General features: G+C 43.3%; 1 protein-coding gene across 1 annotated transcript; it reads right to left on the bottom strand.

The window, feature by feature from the left end:
- Positions 1-322: 322 nt before the first annotated feature.
- On the bottom strand, positions 323-3,036 carry LOC121584701 (tubulin beta-1 chain). The gene is made up of 4 exons (XM_041900753.2): positions 2,900-3,036; positions 1,863-1,971; positions 1,641-1,751; positions 323-1,543 (listed from the first exon to the last, which is right to left on the bottom strand). The coding sequence occupies exons 1-4, from the start codon at positions 2,954-2,956 to the stop codon at positions 483-485; spliced, it is 1,338 nt and encodes a 445-aa protein (XP_041756687.1). The 5' UTR covers positions 2,957-3,036; the 3' UTR covers positions 323-482.
- Positions 3,037-23,378: the final 20,342 nt, after the last annotated feature.

Raw genomic sequence — 23,378 nt, 5'->3', positions numbered from 1 at the left:
AGCTATGCCTCAGAAAACTAGCACATGACTGTGCTGGGCAACAGTGTAGCCCTTCTTCGTACTATGTATAGAAAACATACAGGAATGATTTCATAAATGCACCACCAGGAACAGCTGCACTACAATTATATATATAAAAAACTGGTTACAATACAATAAATACTCATGTCATTTGAATGATGATTTCACCACTGAAACCTATTGCCTAGTTGAAGAACTGGTGGTTGTAAGAATAATGGTGTGACGTGACAACTGATCTGGCTATTATTGAAGCCCAACCATAGTTTATTGAAGCAACCATTAAATCGAGGGATACAGCACATTAAACAAAAGAACTTTTATTGACATGTTTCTGTACAGACAAGAAATGACAGGAATAGCAGAGGTGACAAAACAAAAAAGGACAGGTAATGGAACACTGGAAAGGTCGAGACTGACATGTCAGTGAATTATACAGCTTGGATGTGCACAATTACAAACATTTAGGCCAGCTCCTCTTCTCCCTCCTCTTCAAACTCTCCCTCCTCCTCAGCGGTGGCATCCTGGTACTGCTGGTACTCAGACACCAGGTCATTCATGTTGCTCTCAGCCTCAGTGAACTCCATCTCGTCCATACCCTCTCCGGTGTACCAATGGAGGAAAGCCTTACGCCTGAACATGGCTGTGAACTGCTCCGAGATACGCTTGAACAGCTCCTGGATGGCTGTGCTGTTGCCGATGAAGGTAGCAGCCATCTTGAGGCCACGGGGAGGAATGTCGCAGACGGCGGTCTTGACATTGTTGGGGATCCATTCAACGAAGTAGCTGCTGTTCTTGTTCTGCACGTTCAGCATCTGCTCATCCACCTCCTTCATGGACATGCGTCCGCGGAAGATGGCAGCCACTGTAAGGTAGCGGCCGTGGCGGGGGTCGCAGGCGGCCATCATGTTCTTGGCATCGAACATCTGCTGGGTGAGCTCGGGCACAGTGAGGGAGCGGTACTGCTGGCTTCCCCTGCTGGTGAGGGGGGCGAAGCCAGGCATGAAGAAGTGGAGACGGGGGAAGGGCACCATGTTGACGGCCAGCTTGCGGAGGTCAGCGTTGAGCTGTCCTGGGAATCGCAGGCAGGTTGTGACACCGCTCATTGTTGCCGACACCAGGTGGTTGAGGTCGCCGTAGGAGGGAGTAGTGAGTTTGAGGGTACGGAAGCAGATGTCATAGAGAGCCTCGTTGTCAATACAGAAGGTCTCATCAGTGTTCTCCACTAGCTGGTGGACTGAGAGGGTGGCGTTGTAGGGCTCCACCACAGTGTCTGATACTTTGGGTGAGGGCACCACGCTGAAGGTGTTCATGATGCGGTCGGGGTACTCTTCACGGATCTTGCTGATGAGCAGGGTGCCCATGCCAGAGCCGGTTCCACCTCCCAGGGAGTGGGTGAGCTGGAAGCCCTGCAGACAGTCACAGCTCTCAGCCTCCTTCCTCACAACATCCAGGACGGAGTCCACCAGCTCAGCTCCCTCTGTGTAGTGGCCCTTGGCCCAGTTGTTTCCAGCACCACTCTGGCCTGCAAAACAAGAGATTGGATAAATCCTCTCGCCTTTCTTTGGCGACATTATGTACAGTATTTTTATCATATTGAAATATGAAGCAGAGGGACCTACCGAACACAAAGTTGTCAGGTCTGAAGATCTGGCCGAAGGGTCCAGATCTCACAGAGTCCATGGTCCCTGGCTCCAAGTCGACAAGCACTGCACGAGGCACGTATTTACCACCTAGACAACCAGGAGGAAAATAAAGGTCAATGTCAGAACCACACATATATTCAATTGAGAAGGATAAGGAATTTGATAAATGTGGTTATACATTAGACAAACAAGGCTTACCTGAGGCTTCATTGTAGTAGACGTTGATCCTGTCGAGCTGGAGGTCACTGTCCCCATGGTATGTACCAGTTGGGTCAATGCCATGTTCGTCACTGATCACCTCCCAGAACTGGAAGAAGAGCAGTCGGTTTTAGTTTACAGCGCAAAATGGAATTCATAACAGGTAGGCTAATATGCCATTCAAAGTGTGATCCGTTAATCAAATACATGGTAGGCCTATGCAGTTATTAGATTGTTTCAATATTCCCATTTTATCACGTCAATGGATCAAATCGACTATATTGCAAGGTTCATTATAGGTACACACTTATGGTTAGGTATCTGGAATGAAAATGTCCCTCCTGTAAAATTCCGCGCGCGCGGCATGACCTCCGATTGGCTGAAACCCATCAGCAATGGTTTTGAAAATGTCGAAAACGTCACTTGCTGAAACACCGCCCACATCTGCCAAAAAACCGGGGGCGGCGCGCTATCAATGAGACGAATTTAGGTCATAATATGGGATTAAACAAATTTCCCTTTTTTTTTCGGGATTTTTTTTTGTTTTAAAACAATAACCGATTTGTATTCACTACTTAATAGATTACTTGGAATATGGCCATTTAATTTGACATCTCTTAGGCCTACTTCCCCTTTTGCGCATTGCAGTAGGTCGAGTAAATTGTTGTAATCCATACCCATATTCACATTTAATGGATTTGTACATATTTAATAAAACAATTTCTTAATACCCATTCTCATGTATATTGTCTCACTCACCAGTAGGCTACAGTGTAAGGATAATTTCCAAACCAAATAAAACCGGTCCAATAAAAATATACAGTAGTGCATAAAAAAGACCAACACTTTTTTAATTTTCTCCCCCATCAAACAATAACGTCAACCAATATAGGTTAGGAATATTCTTTGCTTGCATTTCCATTAACAATACAGTTCTTTGGGTGTGGTTAACTGGACACGCATACAAAGAAACGGCGATATTACGCACAGTTATTTATCGCTCGATTTGTACCATATTAATAAAACAGATGACTAACCTTAGCTCCGATCTGGTTTCCACACTGTCCAGCTTGAAGATGCACGATTTCCCTCATTTTTACTTTGGCGGTAGAACAACTCTTATACCAACACGAACCAGTGGCTTCCTTTCTTAGAGTGCGCGATAAGAATGGGCTCCCTGACTATATAAGAAGGACTTGGTGCCCGCCCCTTACATCTATGTCACCAAATCTGACAAATCTATTGGCTAATATTTATCAGACCCAGTTATTGACACACTTCTAGACCTATCAAATTCACAAAGAATGATTTTCATTGGCCTCTTCTGTCTATCAATCAAATTAAACGAAAACGTGTGATCCTCACATAATCTTGAAGATTTGTCCTGCTTACTTTATGCCGGCTAAAATCATATCTCATTTTAAACTATATTTTCTTCACCATATTTTGATCCAATAAACCTCACAGAGTACATGATTAAGAGAAGCACCTGTTGACTCTTTAAAATATGTGAAACCTTTTCAAATAAAATGGTAGAACTACGAACAACCTCACCAATTTATTCGAAGTCCACGTGGCTCATTGTTACTTTGTAACCATTCCTGGCAGAATTCTTTCAGCTTCTTGGGGGTGAAACGTAGCTATTTCGTTTCTCGATGTACATTTTGTCACATGAAATGTATCCAACATCATGTCACATGTTTTCTGTCAAGAAAGGGATCTAATATGTCATCGAAAATATTTCAGTTGTTTTGTTATCATAACACAACATAGTCTACAGCCTTTCGTACTGGGCCGGAAACCTTCGATTAGATTATATGTACCCAGTGTCATTTATATCCCTAATTCTCTGCGTTGTTGTTACATATGTCTGAATATGGGTGCCTCCCTTTTTGCGCATTGTAAAACATGGCTGCCTGGGCTGTGTCAGGGGCTTTACAGACAGACTGCTTGGCTGCTCCTTTGCCCTTACAGGCCACAGTGAGAACTTCACCACAGGATTATCATAAGTAAACTATATCTCGAAGAAATCCTGCATATACATAGCCTATTGTTGTGAATGAATACATGTCTGATTAGTCTATGTATTACAATTGCCAACGGACGACTCTGACCTGGGGCCCCATTGTAACCAGCTCCTTGGTATGTATTTCTGATCACAACATAGGTCCAGTCATGAAGTGACAGACAGTCCAATAAAATGTTTAATCTGCTATGTTAAATTAATCTTTGTATTGGCATAGTCTTCATTATATAATATGAAACAACACTTAAATGGTGCAATGAAACAGCTCAAATACAGTTTAGCATGAGACAGGGAGGTTGGGCTATCGATCTCAACACCAGAGACAGACACTGTCTGGAAGGATGAACAAAACAGGGAGGGGTGCAGCAGCAGGAGAGAGTGAGAGAGTGGGCTTGGGAGGGGAGCAGTGCATGTCTGTTTTAAAGACAGAGAGGGCTGGAATGAGGGTAGGGGGCTTATTAATAGTTAAAATGTGTGCCAGGAGGAGAATGTGTCCGAGACGCCAGCGCTCACCTCCTGCATGGGCACAGTAGCTGTGCGCTGGAGGACAGAGGAGAGACACCCAGCTGTTTCTCTGTTAGTTAGGACCGATATCCATTGAACAGACCTTTATGGAGGACCTATAGGGGCTTTACCTTGAGTCTGGTGATCAATGCCCATTCAGCTCTTACCACTGTATCCATAACATGCATTTTCATGTAGATTAAGACTATAGAGAAGTCAGGGAGTAGGGATAAGAGCTCTGTGTGCTGAATGAATAGCCATACTCAGAAACAAAGGGCCTAGTTTCAATCTCATTACAGCATAGTGCATACAGTCCATTCTCACAGCGTAGGCTGCCTTTGCAGAGACATCGCTGCTGTGTTCACTCTATAACTGGGTCATCATACAGTGTACTCTCAGTTTGATATAGCACACAATGACATTCCCTGTGGTGCCCCCAGTGTGTACACTTCAATGTATACATACACTGAGTGTACAAAACATTAGGAACGCCTTCCTAATATTGAGTTGAAGAGCAGGTGTTCCTAATGTTTTGTACACTCAGTGTATATACAGAATACTAGTCTATACATATGCCTATGACCGTGGGAGCTGTTCAGTTGGGCTGGTGACAAATATGTCCAAAGCATAGTATTTCATATGAATCTTAACCACAGTGTGCTTTCAACTATAATTTCATGGCCCCTGCATTTTTCCTCCACGGTAGTGTCCAGTCACAGAGGACAGGGAAGAAGTGGGTGGGTTAACAGTAACAAAAGGGGAGAGAGTGGGGCTTTCTTGTGAGAACTGGCAGAAGGAGAGCCTGAGGAGAGACAAAAGAAATCAATCACAAATACATTTCCATGAGTAACATCCTATACAGTGGAAGCAGCTCATTATGGTTTCACACAACACCTTTCCCATATCATCCTCTGTCTGTGCACACACATCCCCATTCTATTTCTATCTCAGCCTTAGAAAGCTGAATTTAATATAAATTAAAAGTAGCAGAAAGACAAGGGCTGGGCCTATCCAACAATAGACAGCCTCAAGACAGGGCTGGAGGTGTGAGATTTCCTTTTGATTCAACCCATTTTTATCCCTCTGCAGTAAATGAATTATTCATCTAACTTTGGAGGGGAATAGAGTCTGACTAAGTGGTGTGATGTCATGTGAAGCTGAGTGAGCCTGAGCGTGTCTACTGCACATCAGCATAAAAGCACCTCCGAGTCGAATTGAGGGCATTTGCTGGCCTCGGCTCTTTATGGACTCATTTATGGACATAATGTTACCTCATTATATGCTTACAGTAACATGCAGCTTGGCTGTCCCACTAGACTAGAGCTCCCCAGAAGGTTGATGGTTAAATTGCGCTGTCCTGACTTGGCATCTTCCCTACATCTGCAGTAGACTACTTCATCTTCTCTGTACTGCCAGATAGTGTGGCAGACAGTGATACACTACACCCAGAGAAAAAGGATTACAACTGTAGATATAACAGAATCAGTATTATACTGTATCTCTATGACTTGACTACACTATTCTCAGGGTGGAGTGTGAGGAAGAGTTAGCTCCACATTCACGTTACATAACAAAGAGACCATGACCATGCAAAAAATACTCTCTGCAGAATGCAAATGCTAGCTAGTGTAGGCTACAATAGTTACTGTGTTGCAGTGGGCATATCGTGATGCTATTCAAGCACTGTGTTTTCTACCAGTGTGGAACAAGTACACACAAGTCAATTTATAAATGGATGCTGATTTGCAACAGCTTGACAGTAGAATTCTAAAGAACTGTAAAGTACTTGTCACGCCCAGTCCTGCTCAGCTAGCCAGCATATTGGTACAGACAGATGTCTACTCGCTACAAGAGGGTTCTCCCAACAATTATTTGGGCAACATTTGGGTAACATTAAATTTTTCCAGTGAATATCTGACATTTTGTAAAGTTTAATTGGAGAACAGCAGAAATCAAAGGTGGTCTTCCCTGGCCTGGCCTATACAGTAGAATTGTGGGTGAGCGGGTGGAATGGGGGTGGGGTTAATAATGCAGGCCAGGTGTGGGACATGAACAGCTGTGTCTCACGCTGATTATGTACTGTACAGTATGTCTGCTGATGGAGCCCAGTGATTTAGACATATCAGGTTACTTTCCTCAGTATTTACATTTACTCTGGAATGCTGTTACAAGAAATGGTTGTGTCTGATTCCTATCTCTCATAGCGTAGTAAGCTGTGTATCACCATATCTGTCCCTAATAAAGCGTAACAATCTGTGTGTGAATGGGTGAGATTCATTATTGTAAGAGAGAGAGGGGGAGGGGCACTCCTTCAGTGGTGGTGGAGTAGGCTAGGCTACAGTGTGAATAATAGAACAGTGCCCAGATGCAGAGAGGGAATGCATCATTCTTCCATAGATTTTCCTGAGATTGGCCATGCATGCTAGCCTTCTCTGCTTTTCTCTCTTCTCCCTCTGTCTCCATGGCTGGTCCCCTGGGAGAACAGTCAGTCAGGAAGCACAGCTGATGCTAACGCTGCCAGACACTCAGCTCCATACTATGCGGCACATCCACTGAGCTTACTGATGATGATGTTGATACATACACAGAGAACATACGGTCAGCTGTGGCCCGGGGAAGTCCAGACTTCTGCTGTGACACTTATCAAAACAGGCATCACATCACAGACAATATACTATGCTGGTTATGTAGTGGGCTATCACTGCCACTGGCTGAATGACTGAGTGGGATAATGATGGCGGCTGAGATGGAAGGTAATGGGTGTGGTGATGGTAGAACAAAATGGGGGATGGGTTTATATTGATTAAGGATGAGTCACTGGATCAATTTGGATTTATAGCCTTCTGGAGGTGGGTGATGTAATACTACTGCATCACTAATTTAGGGATTTTGAGATTAGAGTAGATGCGTTCTTTCCCAAAGACAATGTAAATACATTTTCAAGATCTCTTGTAATAAATACTGTCCCACTAGACGGCACTTAGCAACAGGCTCATATCTGGTGTATGGTTGGTTGTGACAGAGCATATTTTGAGATATTTATGAGACGTTGTGGGAGTGTCCATTCATTAATAAATTACATTTGCACTCTTTCAAGTGATTCTTTAATCAAATGAATTTGGTTTACCAATCACATGTTTTTCTCTGTGGTGTTCTTTCCTTTTTCTAAGGGCAGATATTATCTCTAAATGGTTTAAATGAGCTCTGTAGTAGGGACATTGATTTTAATCAATCAATCAATGATTTCAATAAATAAATGTATAGTGTTTTATTGAACCATATTGGACACTACTACAGTCACCCATAATGACACAGTGGGTAATGGGATATGGGTAAAGCAGACTTAAAACTGTTACCAAAAGATTACAATCTCTGGGACAGCATCCAAACAGATGCTCATTTGGTATGATGATCTCTTTCAGAGGCCTGCCACTGGCGGCAGCTGCTAAGCAGTCCACTGTGTGTTCGACTCAATACCCCTCCCTTATTACAGGCCAACTCCCAACACTTCCAGAGAGCAATCACATTCCAATCATCTACTGCCATCTTCTGGCTGTATTGAAAACCAGTGTCATGTTCATTGATTATTGGAAGAATACGTCCCAGGACACTGCCGATCTTGTATGAATTCACAATTTCCAATAGACCCTCATTAGGGTGTTTTGGTTCATCAGAACAAACCCTGATGAAGGTCTATTAAAAACTATGATGAAAAATTGAAGAACATGCAAGAATTCCAGTGTGTTGGACTTGCTTTGTCTAACATTGTGTTGTTTCTCTATTTACCTGAAGAAGTGGAAGATATCTGTTAACAATCCTCCTCTTTCATGTAATTGACTATCCAAGTGTCCCAGATAATGGTCATAGAAAGCAGAACAGACCATGAGTATGAGCATGCTGAATCATTTGAATATGTTAGATGTAGGGTTTTACATCCTGTTTCTCTGACTAGCAGTGTCCCTGTTTCCTATTGACTATCATCTTGTAGCCTAGTGACTATAATGTTGTTGCCTAGTGACTATCATCTTGTTGCCTAGTGACTATCATATTGGTTTTGAGTGAACTAAACTCCAACTGTCTCAATAGTGAATATTGTATGTTTATCTTATGACGACATTACATTTCAACACAGATGTCTTATAAAGCAAAAGCAAACCTTTATTTTCTATTTAGAATATACTAAACAGTACCTATTTGTCATAAAGATAAAACACAAGGACAAGATCATTCGTTTTTACAGTGAAGGTGATTGGGAATGATTTGTGTTGATTGGTAGGCCTGTTGTGTAGTGGAGTAGCTGCAGACCAACATGATCAACGATGAGGGTCCGACATGCAGAAAGTAGAAGACTGATAATTATGGCTCCTATAGCTGAGTGCATGTTGTCTTGGTGCGAGGTGGTTGGGTAGAGGTGCCTGAACCAGAGTTGTTCTTCTTGCAACCACCACCACCTGACAATGCACAGCCTTTTGTTACACTGGAAAGAGACAACAGAGAATGGTGATGCATGAGCCTGCTGACATGGGAATAAGGGGTTAGTAGATTTAGCCTGTGCAAGAGCAGCATGCATACCGACGCTGTTCCCTAGGACTCTTTACCGTAACATCTGTAACAGAGCATGAATGGCATGGTGATATTCAATTCAGGAGTAGATCATTGATTTTGAATTGAAAAAATGCAAATGCTATATGGAATTGTTTTAAGAAGGTCATACCAAGGATAATTTAGCTATCTGATTTTGAATTAAAATATATATATATATATATGAAAAAACAATTTAATATTATTAAATCATTTTTGGCCTTACTGCTATTAGCCCATACAAATGCATTGAATAACAGATTCACTACATGGAAAAACAGATAGTCCCCCAATAAAGAAGGTTGATTCTGAAGTGTCTGTCCTATATCTGAGAGATACAGTGGCAATAAAAAGTATGTGAACGCTTCGGAATTACCTGGATTTCTGCATAAATTGGTCATAAAATTTGATCTGATCTTCATCTAATTCACAACAATAGACAAACACAGTGTGCTTAAACTAATAACACAAATTATTGTAGTTTTCTTGTCTATATTGAATACATCATTTAAACATTCACAGTGTAGGTTGGAAAAGGTATGTGAACTAATGACTTCTCCAAAAGCTAATTGGAGTCAGGAGTCAGCTAACCTGTAGTCCAATCAATGAGACGAGATTGGAGATGTTGGTTAGAGCTGCCCTGCCCTATAAAAACACTCACAAAATTTGAGTTTGCTATTCACAAGAAGCATTGCCTGATTGCCAGACCTCAGAAGACCTAAGATTAAGAATTGTTGACTTGCATGAAGCTGGAAAATGTTACAAATGTATCTCTAAAAGCCTTGATGTACATCAGTCCACGGTAAGACAAATTGTCTATAAATGGAGAAAGTTCAGCACTGTTGCTACTCTCCCTAGGAGTGGCCACCCTGCAAAGATGACTGCAAGAGCACAGCACAGAATGCTCAATGAGGTTAAGAAGAATCCTAGAGTGTCAGCTAAAGACTTACAGAAATCTCTGGACCATACTAACATCTCTGTTGACGACTCTAGGATACGTAACACACTAAACAAGAATGGTGTTCATGGGAGGACACCACGGAAGAAGCCACTGCTGTCCAAAAAAAACATTGCTGCATGTCTGAAGTTCGCAAAAGAGCACCTGGATGTTCCACAGCGCTACTGGCAAAATATTCTGTAGACAGATGAAACTAAAGTTGAGTTGTTTGGAAGGAACACACAACACTACAGTGAGGGAAAAAAGTATTTGATCCCCTGCTGATTTTGTACGTTTGCCCACTGACAAAGACATGATCAGTCTATAATTTTAATGGTAGGTTTATTTGAACAGTGAGAGACAGAATAACAACAACAAAAATCCAGAAAAACCGCTGTCCAAAATGTTATACATTGATTTGCATTTTAATGAGGGAAATAAGTATTTGACCCCTCTGCAAAACATGACTTAGTACTTGGTGGCAAAACCCTTGTTGGCAATCACAGAGGTCAGACGTTTCTTGTAGTTGGCCACCAGGTTTGCACACATCTCAGTAGGGATTTTGTTCCACTCCTCTTTGCAGATATTCTCCAAGTCATTAAGCTTTTGAGGCTGACGTTTGGCAACTCGAACCTTCAGCTCCCTCTACAGATTTTCTATGGGATTAAGGTCTGGAGACTGGCTAGGCCACTCCAGGACCTTAATGTGCTTCTTCTTGAGCCACTCCTTTGTTGCCTTGGCCGTGTGTTTTGGGTCATTGTCATGCTGGAATACCCACCCACGACCCATTTTCAATGCCCTGGCTGAGGGAAGGAGGTTCTCACCCAAGATTTGACATTACATGGCCCCGTCCATCGTCCCTTTGATGTGGTGAAGTTGTCCTGCCCCCTTAGCAGAAAAACACCCCCAAAGCATAATGTTTCCACCTCCATGTTTGGCGGTGGGGATGGGGTTCTTGGGGTCATAGGCAACATTCCTCCTCCTCCAAACACGGCGAGTTGAGTTGATGCCAAAGAGCTAAATTTTGGTCTCATCTGACCACAACACTTTCACCCAGTTCTCCTTTGAATCATTTAGATGTTCATTGGCAAACTTCAGACGGCCCTGTATATGTGCTTTCTTGAGCAGGGGGACCTTGCGGGGCGCTGCAGGATTTCAGTCCTTCACGGCGTAGTGTGTTACCAATTGTTTTCTTGGTGACTATGGTCCCAACTGCCTTGAGTTCATTGACAAGATCCTCCCGTGTAGGTGTGGGCTGATTCCTCACCATTCTCATGATCATTGTAACTCCATGAGGTGAGATCTTGCATGGAGCCCCAGGCCGTGGGAGATTGACAGTTATTTTGTGTTTCTTTCATTTGCGAATAATCGCACCAACTGTTGTCACCTTCTCACCAAGCTGCTTGGCGATGGTCTTGTAGCCCATTCCAGCCTTGTGTAGGTCTACAATATTGTCCCTGACATCCTTGGAGAGCTCTTTCGTCTTGGCCATGATGGAGAGTTTGGAATCTGATTGATTGATTGCTTCTGTGGACAGGTGTCTTTTATACAGGTAACAAGCTGAGATTAGGAGCACTCCCTTTAAGAGTGTGCTCCTAATCTCAGCTCGTTACCTGTATAAAAGACACCTGGGAGCCAGACATCTTTCTGATTGAGAGGGGGTCAAATACTTATTTCCCTCATTAAAATGCAATTCAATTTATAACATTTATGACATGCGTTTTTCTGGATTTTGTTGTTGTTTATTCTGTCTCTCACTGTTCAAATAAACCTACCATTAAAATTATAGATCAATTTTTTGTCAGTGGGCAAACGTACAAAATCAGCAGGGGATCAAATACTTTTTTCCCTCACTGTTTGTGTGGAGAAAAAAAGGCACAGCACACCAACATCAAATCCTCATCCCAACTGTAAAGTATGGTGGAGGAAGCATCATGGTTTGGGGCTGCTTTGCTGCCTCAGGGCCTGGACAGCTTGCTATCATCGACGGAAAAATGAATTCCCATGTTTATCAAGACATTTTGCAGGAGAATGTAAGGCTATCTGTCTGCCAATTCAAGCTCAACAGAAGTTGGATGATGCAACAGGACAACAACCCAAAACACAGAAGTAAATCAACAACAGAATGGCTTCAACAGAAGAAAATACGCCTTCTGGAGTGGCCCAGTCAGAGACAAATCAAATCAAATTGTATTTGTCACATGCACTGAATACAACAGTGAAATGCTTACTTACAATCCCATTTGATGTTCAGGAGTCTTATGGCTTGGGGGTAGAAGCTGTTTAGAAGCCTCTTGGACCTAGACTTGGCGCTCCGGTACCACTTGCTGTACGGTAGCAGAGAGAACAGTCTATGACTATGGTGGCTGGAGTCTTTGACCATTTTTAGGGCCTTCCTCTGACACCGCCTGGTATAGAGGTCCTGGATGGCAGGAAGCTTGGCCCCAGTGATGTACTGGGCCGTATGCAGTTGCCATACTATGCAGTGATGCAACCAGTCAGGATGCTCTCGATGGTGCAGCTGTAGAACCTTTTGAGGGGGGAATAGGTTTTGTCGTGCACTCTTCACGACTGTCTTGGTGTGCTTGGACCATGTTAGTTTGTTGGTGATGTGGACACCAAGGAACTTGAAGCTCTCAACCAGCTCCACTACAACCCCTTTCGATGAGAATGGGGGCATCCTTTTCTTTTTCCTGTAGTCCACAATCATCTCCTTTTGTCTTGATCACATTGAGGGAGAGGTTGTTGACCTGGCACCACACGGCCAGGTCTCTGACCTCCTCCCTATAGGCTGTCTCGTCGTTGTCGGTGATCAGGCCTACCACTGTTGTGTCATCGGCAAACTTAATGATGGTGTTGTCGTCGTGCCTGGCCATGCAGTCATGAGTGAACAGGGAGTACAGGAGGGGACTGAGCACGCAACAATAAAAAAAAAAAAAAGCTATAATCTTCGTAAATGATATCATAGGTAAGACTGGTGGAGTTATGTTGCACATGCAGCTAACAAAAACATATGGAAATGTCTGCTCTACCCAAAATTACAACCAAATAATTGCAGCATTACCACAAAAATGGAAGAGGAAAGTGGAAGGCGGAAAAAGTAAGGAATTTGTCTGTCGGCCCTGCATTAAAGAATATAATTGGTTAAAGAAAATTGTGATAAATAAAAAAGTATACCAGTTTAATTTAAGGACCAAAGGATTGACAGCCGTCCCATATAGATTGCAAAATAGTTGGGAAGAGATTTTTGACGTACCGATTCCATGGCATAGTGTTTATGAACTGATACGCAAAACGACGCCGGATTCAAAACCTATACATTTTCAATTTAAATTATTATACAAAATTCTTGCTACCAATAGAATGTTATATACAGTGGGGAGAACAAGTATTTGATACACTGCCGATTTTGCAGGTTTTCCTACTTACAAAGCATGTAGAGGTCTGTAATTTTTATCATAGGTACACTTCAACTGTGAGAGACAGAATCTAAAACAAAAATCCAGAAAATCACATTGTATGATTTTTAAGTAATTCATTTGCATTTTATTGCATGACATAAGTAATTGATCACCTACCAACCAGTAAGAATTCCGGCTCTCACAGACCTGTTAGTTTTTCTTTAAGAAGCCCTCCTGTTCTCCACTCATTACCTGTATTAACTGCACCTGTTTGAACTCGTTACCTGTATAAAAGACACCTGTCCACACACTCAATCAAACAGACTCCAACCTCTCCACAATGGCCAAGACCAGAGAGCTGTGTAAGGACATCAGCGATAAAATTGTAGACCTGCACAAGGCTGGGATGGGCTACAGGACAATAGGCAAGCAGCTTGGCGAGAAGGCAACAACTGTTGCCGCAATTATTAGAAAATGGAAGAAGTTCAAGATGACGGTCAATCACCCTCTGTCTGGGGCTCCATGCAAGATCTCACCTTGTGGGGCATCATGAGGAAGGTGAGGGATCAGCCCAGAACTACATGGCAGGACCTGGTCAATGACCTGAAGAGAGCTGGGACCACAGTCTCAAAGAAAACCATTAGTAACACACTATGCCGTCATGGATTAAAATCCTGCAGCGCACGCAAGGTCCCCCTGCTCAAGCCAGCGCATGTCCAGGCCCATCTGAAGTTTGCCAATGACCATCTGGATGATCCAGAGGAGGAATGGGAGAAGGTCATGTGGTCTGATGAGACAAAAATAGAGCTTTTGGTCTAAACTCCACTCGCCGTGTTTGGAGGAAGAAGAAGGATGAGTACAACCTCAAGAACACCATCCCAACTGTGAAGCATGGAGGTGGAAACATCATTCTTTGGGGATGCTTTTCTGCAAAGGGGACAGGACGACTGCACCGTATTGAGGGGAGGATGGATGGGGCTATGTATTGCGAGATCTTGGCCAACAACCTCCTTCCCTCAGTAAGAGCATTGAAGATGGGTCATGGATGGTTCTTCCAGAATGACAACGACCCGAAACACACAGCCAGGGCAACTAAGGAGTGGCTCCGTAAGAAGCATCTCAAGGTCCTGGAGTGGCCTAGCTAGTCTCCAGACTAGAAACCCAATAGAAAATATTTGGAGGGAGCTGAAAGTCCGTATTGCCCAGCGACAGCCCCGAAACCTGAAGGATCTGGAGAAGGTCTGTATGGAGGAGTGGGCCAAAATCCCTGCTGCATTGTGTGCAAACCTGGTCAAGACCTACAGGAAACGTATGATCTCTGTAATTGCAAACAAAGGTTTCTGTACCAAATATTAAGATCTGCTTTGCTGATGTATCAAATACTTATGTCATGCAATAAAATGCAAATTAATTACTTAAAAATCATACAATGTGATTTTCTTGATTTTTGTTTTAGATTCCGTCTCTCACAGTTGAAGTGTACCTATGTTAAAAATGACAGACTTCTACATGCTTTGTAAGTAGGAAAACCTGCAAAATCGGCAGTGTATCAAATACTTGTTCTCCCCACTGTATATGGGGGAAACAATCTTCCCAGCTCTGCAGATTTTGCTGCAAAGACACAGAATCATTAGATCCTTTGTTTTGGTTCTGTCCATTTGTAGCTTGTTTTTGGACACAGGTCCAGTAATGGCTAAAGGATTGCAATATTTACCTGAGGCTAACCTTGCAGATAGCACTACTGGGTGATCTGAAAAGTCATAGTCAATCGATCAATAATATAATAATACTTTTAGCAAAAATGTTTATTTTCAATTTACAATCTGTAGAAACAATGACAATAGAAGGGTTCAGAACTTTTGTAAAACATCACAGTACAGTTGAAAAATATATGGCAAATAGAAATTCAATATGGATGGTGTTAAGAGATAGATGGGAGGTGTTGAATGGAGTTGAAGGATGGGACTAATAACAACTAACAACAACTAATAACAACAAGATAACTAATGTAAAGCATACTGTGTCCATAATAAGTACACTGCTCAAAAAAATAAAGGGAACACTTAAACAACACAATGTAACTCCAAGTCAATCACACTTCTGTGAAATCAAACTGTCCACTTAGGAAGCAACACTGATTGACAATAAATTTCACATGCTGTTGTGCAAATGGAATAGACAACAGGTGGAAATTATAGGCAATTAGCAAGACACCCCCAATAAAGGACTGGTTTTGCAGGTGGTGACCACAGACCACTTCTCAGTTCCTATGCTTCCTGGCTGATGTTTTGGTCACTTTTGAACACTTTTGAACTCTAGTGGTAGCATTAGATGGAGTCTACAACCCACACAAGTGGCTCAGGTAGTGCAGCTCATCCAGGATGGCACATCAATGCGAGCTGTGGCAAGAAGGTTTGCTGTGTCTGTCAGCGTAGTGTCCAGAGCATGGAGGCGCTACCAGGAGACAGGCCAGTACATCAGGAGACGTGGAGGAGGCCGTAGGAGGGCAACAACCCAGCAGCAGGACTGCTACCTCCGCCTTTGTGCAAGGAGGAGCAGGAGGAGCACTGCCAGAGCCCTGCAAAATGACCTCCAGCAGGCCACAAATGTGCATGTGTCTGCTCAAACGGTCAGAAACAGACTCCATGAGGGTGGTATGAGGGCCAGACGTCCACAGGTGGGGGTTGTGCTTACAGCCCAACACCGTGCAGGACGTTTGGCATTTGCCAGAGAACACCAAGATTGGCAAATTCGCCACTGGCGCCCTGTGCTCTTCACAGATGAAAGCAGGTTCACACTGAGCACAGGTGACAGACGTGACAGAGTCTGGAGACGCCGTGGAGAACGTTCTGCTGCCTGCAACATCCTCCAGCATGACCGGTTTGGCGGTGGGTCAGTCATGGTGTGGGGTGGCATTTCTTTGGGGGGCCGCACAGCCCTCCATGTGCTCGCCAGAGGTAGCCTGACTGCCATTAGGTACTGAGATAAGATCCTCAGACCCCTTGTGAGACCATATGCTGGTGCGGTTGGCCCTGGGTTCCTCCTAATGCAAGACAATGCTAGACCTCATGTGGCTGGAGTGTGTCAGCAGTTCCTGCAAGAGGAAGGCATTGATGCTATGGACTGGCCCGCCTGTTCCCCAGACCTGAATCCAATTGAGCACATCTGGGACATCATGTCTCGCTCCATCCACCAACGCCACGTTGCACCACAGACTGTCCAGGAGTTGGCGGATGCTTTAGTCCAGGTCTGGGAGGAGATCCCTCAGGAGACCATCCGCCACCTCATCAGGAGCATGCCCAGGCGTTGTAGGGAGGTCATACAGGCACGTGGAGGCCACACACACTACTGAGCGTCATTTTGACTTGTTTTAAGGACATTACATCAAAGTTGGATCAGCCTGTAGTGTGGTTTTCCACTTTAATTTTGAGGGTGACTCCAAATCCAGACCTCCATGGGTTGATACATTTGATTCCATTGATAATTTTTGTGTGATTTTGTTGTCAGCACATTCAACTATGTAAAGAAAAAAAGTATTTAATAAGATTATTTCATTCATTCAGATCTAGGATGTGTTATTTTAGTGTTCCCTTTATTTTTTGAGCAGTGTATGTCAGGAATTGTGAAAAACTGAGTTTAAATGTATTTGGCTAAGGTGTATGTAAACTTCCGACTTCAACTGTACATCACAGAAGACTGAAATATAGCAAAACCGTTTGACATAGGAACACATTTTTCAGCAGTTTTTTTTAGAGATAATGTTTATTAATTATGAAATTATGGAAAATCTTAGTAACATTCCACCCATGACGATACTAGAGGGCGATTTGATCATTTGACTGCAGGAAAGGGCTACCCTCTTGATGCCATCTCAAGGGTAAATGCCCCATCAGGTGTGAGCTGCTTGTTGAAATCTTACACTGTAGCAGCGCAAGTCTCTCCTGGAGCCGGCGCGCTCACACTAAAATTTTGCTCTGAAAAAAGTTAGGCCTATGAGTTCCATCCGATGGAGCAGGCCAGTAAAACAGATTTTTCCACTTCCTCACTGTTGTTTTATTAAGAGACCGACAAGTTATGGCATTTCTGTGTGTAAATAAATATTTTCCCATTTCTCTGTGTGGGGTATGACAGTGATTAATCAGTTGTAAAACGTTTTTATATGAGCTTTGATGAGAACAGTTTTTCCAGTCAGGTCACACTTTTAAACTCCTGGAAAAACTCCTGGCCCTATAGGGAGGATGAAAACCCTGTCAAACTGCAGCAACCTTGTACTTGTTCATACAAATTATATTTTAAAACTAACTGGGGGTTTCAGTCACAGACACAACTGTGATTAGACAACTGCGATTGTTATAATATTATATGCCTATGGGGAGAAATGATGGTGCCTGTAAGTGTGACATAAGCCTATTTAAAACAAGTTTCGTTTTGTTTAGAATTTGATAAAAATTATTAATTCTCTTTTTAGGCCTTATCAATAATTAATTTAATCTTGCTTAATGATAATACTTGGCATGACCATGCTCAGCCATAATGCAGTTTAAAGTAGGCCTAGCCCCTATATCAGTGTGAATGCTATTGAAGCCATGCAATTAATTAGAACATTGTGGAGCAATGATAGGTCTACATTTTGTTTTTTCGTCTCTGTAAGCCATTTAACAAGAAAAGTAACAAGCTGAAGGTTGCAATAGGAACATGAACTGGGGCTAAATCCCATGACCGTTGCACTCAAACAAAACAGGCATCATTAATACCTGTCCCCTGCCCCGCCTATACAGAAATGACAAGGCTTAAATACAATTCCTGAGAACCCTCAAAGTGGACAATACCATTATTAACCAATCAAATCAAATCAAATCAAATCAAATCAAATCAAATTTTATTGGTCACATGCGCCGAATACAACAGGTGCAGACATTACAGTGAAATGCTTACTTACAGCCCTTGACCAACAGTGCATTTATTTTAAACAAAAAAGTAAGAATAAAACAACAACAAAAAAGTGTTGAGAAAAAAAGAGCAGAAGTAAAAATAAAGTGACAGTAGGGAGGCTATATATACAATAGAATAAAGTGACAGTAGGGAGGCTATATATACAGGGGGGTACCGTTGCATAGTCAATGTGCGGGGGCACCGGCTAGTTGAGGTAGTTGAGGTAATATGTACATGTGGGTAGAGTTAAAGTGACTATGCATAAATACTTAACAGAGTAGCAGCAGCGTAAAAAGTATGGGGTGGGGGGCAGTGCAAATAGTCCGGGTAGCCATGATTAGCTGTTCAGGAGTCTTATGGCTTGGGGGTAGAAGCTGTTGAGAAGTCTTTGGACCTAGACTTGGCACTCCGGTACCGCTGGCCGTGCGGTAGCAGAGAGAACAGTCTATGACTAGGGTGACTGGAGTCTTTGACAATTTTGAGGGCCTTCCTCTGACACCGCCTGGTATAGAGGTCCTGGATGGCAGGGAGCTTTGCCCCTGTGATGTACTGGGCCGTACGCACTACCCTCTGTAGTGCCTTGCGGTCAGAGGCCAAGCAGTTGCCATACCAGGCGGTGATGCAACCAGTCAGGATGCTCTCGATGGTGCAGCTGTAGAATTTTTTGAGGATCTGAGGACCCATGCCAAATCTTTTTAGTCTCCTGAGGGGGAATAGGCTTTGTCGTGCCCTCTTCACGACTGTCTTGGTGTGTTTGGACCATGATAGTTCGTTGGTGATGTGGACACCAAGGAACTTGAAGCTCTCAACCTGTTCCACTACAGCCCCGTCGATGAGAATGGGGGCGTGCTCAGTCCTCTTTTTTTTTCCCTGTAGTCCACAATCATCTCCTTTGTCTTGGTCACGTTGAGGGAGAGGTTGTTGTCCTGGCACCACACGGCCAGATCTCTGACCTCCTCCCTATAGGCTGTCTCATCGTTGTCGGTGATCAGGCCTACCACTGTTGTGTCGTCGGCAAACTTAATGATGGTGTTGGAGTCGTGCCTGGCCATGCAGTCATGGGTGAACAGAGAGTACAGGAGGGGACTGAGCACGCACCCCTGAGGGGCCCCCGTGTTGAGGATCAGTGTGGCAGATGTGTTGTTACCTACCCTTACCACCTGGGGCGGCCCGTCAGGAAGTCCAGGATCCAGTTGCAGAGGGAGGTGTTTAGTCCCAGGATCCTTAGCTTAGTGATGAGCTTTGAGGGCACTATGGTGTTGAATGCTGAGCTGTAGTCAATGAATAGCATTCTCACGTAGGTGTTCCTCTTGTCCAGGTGGGAAAGGGCAGTGTGGAGTGCGATAGAGATTGCATCATCTGTGGATCTGTTGGGGCGGTATGCAAATTGGAGTGGGTCTAGGGTTTCTGGGATTATGCTGTTGATGTGAGCCATGACCAGTCTTTCAAAGCACTTCATGGCTACAGACGTCAGTGCCACGGGTCGGTAGTCATTTAGGCAGGTTATCTTAGAGTTCTTGGGCACGGGGACTATGGTGGTCTGCTTGAAACATGTTGGTATTACAGACTCAGTCAGGGACATGTTGTCAGGGACTCAGTCAGGAACATGTTCCAGTCTGTGCTAGCAAAACAGTCCTGTAGCTTAGCATCTGCGTCATCTGACCACTTTTTTATTAGCCGAATCACTGGTGCTTCCTGCTTCAGTTTTTGCTTATAAGCAGGAATCAGGAGGATAGAGTTATGGTCAGATTTGCCAAATGGAGGGCGAGGGAGAGCTTTGTATGCATCTCTGTGTGTGGAGTAAAGGTGGTCTAGAGTTTTTTCCCCTCTGGTTGCACATTTAACATGCTGGTAGAAATTAGGTAGAACGGATTTAAGTTTCCCTGCATTAAAGTCCCCTGCTACTAGGAGCGCTGCATCTGGATGAGCGTTTTCCTGTTGATTAATGGCCTTGTACAACTCATTCAGTGCAATCTTAATGCCAGCATTGGTTTGTGGTGGTAAATAGACAGCTATGAAAAATATAGATGAAAACTCTCTTGGTAAATAGTGTGGTCTACAGCTTATCATAAGATACTCTACCTCAGGCGAGCAAAACCTTGAGACTTCCTTAGTATTTGATTTTGTGCACCAGCTGTTGTTTACAAATATACAGAGACCGCCACCCCTCGTCTTACCCGAGTCTGCCGTTCTGTCCTGCCGATGTAGCGTATAGCCTGCTAGCTGAATGTTATCATTGTCGCTCGTTCAGCCACGACTCCGTGAAACATAAGATATTACAGTTTTTAATGTCCCGTTGGTAGGATAACCGTAATCTTAAATCGTCCATTTTATTCTCCAAAGCTTGAACGTTGGCTAATAGGATTGATGGGAGAGGCAGTTTACTCGTTCGCCGTCGTATCCTTACAAGGCACCCGGATCTGCGCCCACGATATCTCCGTCTCTTCCTCACGCGAATGACGGGGATCTGGGCCTTGTCGGGAGTCTGTAGAATATCCTTCGCGAACGCCTCGTTGAAGAAAAAGTGTTCGTCCAACGCGAGGTGAGTAATCGCTGTCCTGATATCCAGAAGCTCTCTTTGGTTATAAGAGACGATGGCAGAAACATTATGTACAAAATAAATTACAAATAACGCGGAAAAACACACATAATAGTACAATTGGTTAGAGGGCTGTAAAACGGCAGCCATCTTCTTCCGGCGCTGTTATGTTGCAATTAGCAGGTTCAATGTGGACCATACCATTATTAACCAATTATCAATTAGCAGGTTCAAATACAGGCATGAAATACAATAAACATATTCAGGTTATAATCAATACATTACTAAATACATACACACTTTAATCAATAGTGTAGGACAATGTACAAATCAGGGTGACATTTCTCCCCCCACATTACAAAACCCAGTAACACAGGATAGTGTTCAAAACAATTGGAAACTCGGAACTGGGAAATCTTTGACAAGACTGACTTTATGACCAGAATTATCCTATTTACACTTTGTAGTCAATCTTGACACTAGAATAACTGTTTCTGACTCATATCGATGCCACATATGCCGTTTGCAAAGGTTATTCATTGCTCTTTAAGGGGAAAATAATCCAAAAGTAACAAAGTAATCAGATTATGTTACTGAGATTGGCTAATCCAAAAATTACAATACTGATTACAATTTTGGACAGGTCACTAGTAACTGTAACGGATTACATTTAGAAAGTAACCTACCCAACCCTACAAGCACACACACACACACACACACACACACACTTAGCAGACGCTCTTGTCCAGAGCGACATACATTATTATTATTATATATTTTTTCTCATACTGGTCCCCCGTGGGAATCGAACCCACAACCCTGGCGTTGCAAGCGCCATGCTCTACCAACTGAGCTACAGGAGGCCTACAGGAGGCCTACTTACAATGTGAGTTTCCTGTGTTCTGTATATACAGTGGGGGAAAAAAGTATTTAGTCAGCCACCAATTGTGCAAGTTCTCCCACTTAAAAAGATGAGAGAGGCCTGTAATTTTCATCATAGGTACACGTCAACTATGACAGACAAATTGAGAATTTTTTTTCCAGAAAGTCACATTGTAGGATTTTTAATTCATTTATTTGCAAATTATGGTGGAAAGTAAGTATTTGGTCACCTACAAACAAGCAAGATGTCTGGCTCTCACAGACCTGTAACTTCTTCTTTAAGAGGCTCCTCTGTCCTCCACTCTTTACCTGTATTAATGGCACCTGTTTGAACTTGTTATCAGTATAAAAGACACCTGTCCACAACCTCAAACAGTCACACTCCAAACTCCACTATGGCCAAGACCAAAGAGCTGTCAAAGGACACCAGAAACAAAATTGTAGACCTGCACCAGGCTGGGAAGACTGAATCTGCAATAGGTAAGCAGCTTGGTTTGAAGAAATCAACTGTGGGAGCAATTATTAGGAAATGGAAGACATACAAGACCACTGATAATCTCCCTCGATCTGGGGCTCCAGGCAAGATCTCACCCCGTGGGGTCAAAATGATCACAAGAACGGTGAGCAAAAATCCCAGAACCACACGGGGGGACCTAGTGAATGACCTACAGAGTGCTGGGACCAAAGTAACAAAGCCTACCATCAGTAACAAACTACGCCGCCAGGGACTCAAATCCTGCAGTGCCAGACGTGTCCCCCGGCTTAAGCCAGTACATGTCCAGGCCCGTCTGAAGTTTGCTAGAGTGCATTTGGATGATCCAGAAGAGGATTGGGAGAATGTCATATGGTCAGATGGAACCAAAATATAACTTTTTGGTAAAAACTCAACTCGTCGTGTTTGGAGGACAAAGAATGCTGAGTTGCATCCAAAGAACACCATACCTACTGTGATGCATGGGGGTGGAAACATCATGCTTTGGGGCTGTTTTTCTGCAAAGGGACCAGGACGACTGATCCGTGTAAAGGAAAGAATGAATGGGGCCATGTATCGTGAGATTTTGAGTGAAAACCTCCTTCCATCAGCAAGGGCATTGAAGATGAAACGTGGCTGGGTCTTTCAGCATGACAATGATCCCAAACACACCGCCCGGGCAACGAAGGAACCCCATAGAAAATCTTTGGAGGGAGTTGAAAGTCCATGTTGCCCAGCGACAGCCCCAAAACATCACTGCTCTAGAGGAGATCTGCATGGAGGAATGGGCCAAAATACCAGCAACAGTGTGTGAAAACCTTGTGAAGACTTACAGAAAACATTTGACCTGTGTCATTGCCAACAAAGGGTATATAACAAAGTATTGAGAAACTTTTGTTATTGACCAAATACTTATTTTCCACCATAATTTGCAAATAAATTCATAAAAAATCCTACAATGTGATTTTCTGGAAAAAATTTTCTCATTTTGTCTGTCATAGTTGACGTGTACATATGATGAAAATTACAGGCTTCTCTCATCTTTTTAAGTAGGAGAACTTGCACAATTGGTGGCTGACTAAGTACTTTTTTCCCCCACTGTATATCTACACCTGTTCTAAAAGGCCCCAGAGTCTGCAACACCACTAAGCAAGGGGCAGCACCAAGCAAGAGACACCATGAAGACCAATGAGCTCTCCAAACAGGTCAGGGACAAAGTTGTGGAGAAGTACAGATCAGGGT

The sequence above is a fragment of the Coregonus clupeaformis genome, chromosome 16, assembly GCF_020615455.1.
Source record: "Coregonus clupeaformis isolate EN_2021a chromosome 16, ASM2061545v1, whole genome shotgun sequence".
Lineage (NCBI taxonomy): Eukaryota > Metazoa > Chordata > Actinopteri > Salmoniformes > Salmonidae > Coregonus > Coregonus clupeaformis.
The sequence above is the reverse complement of the archived record's forward strand: the minus strand, read 5'-3'. Positions and strand labels throughout refer to the sequence as shown.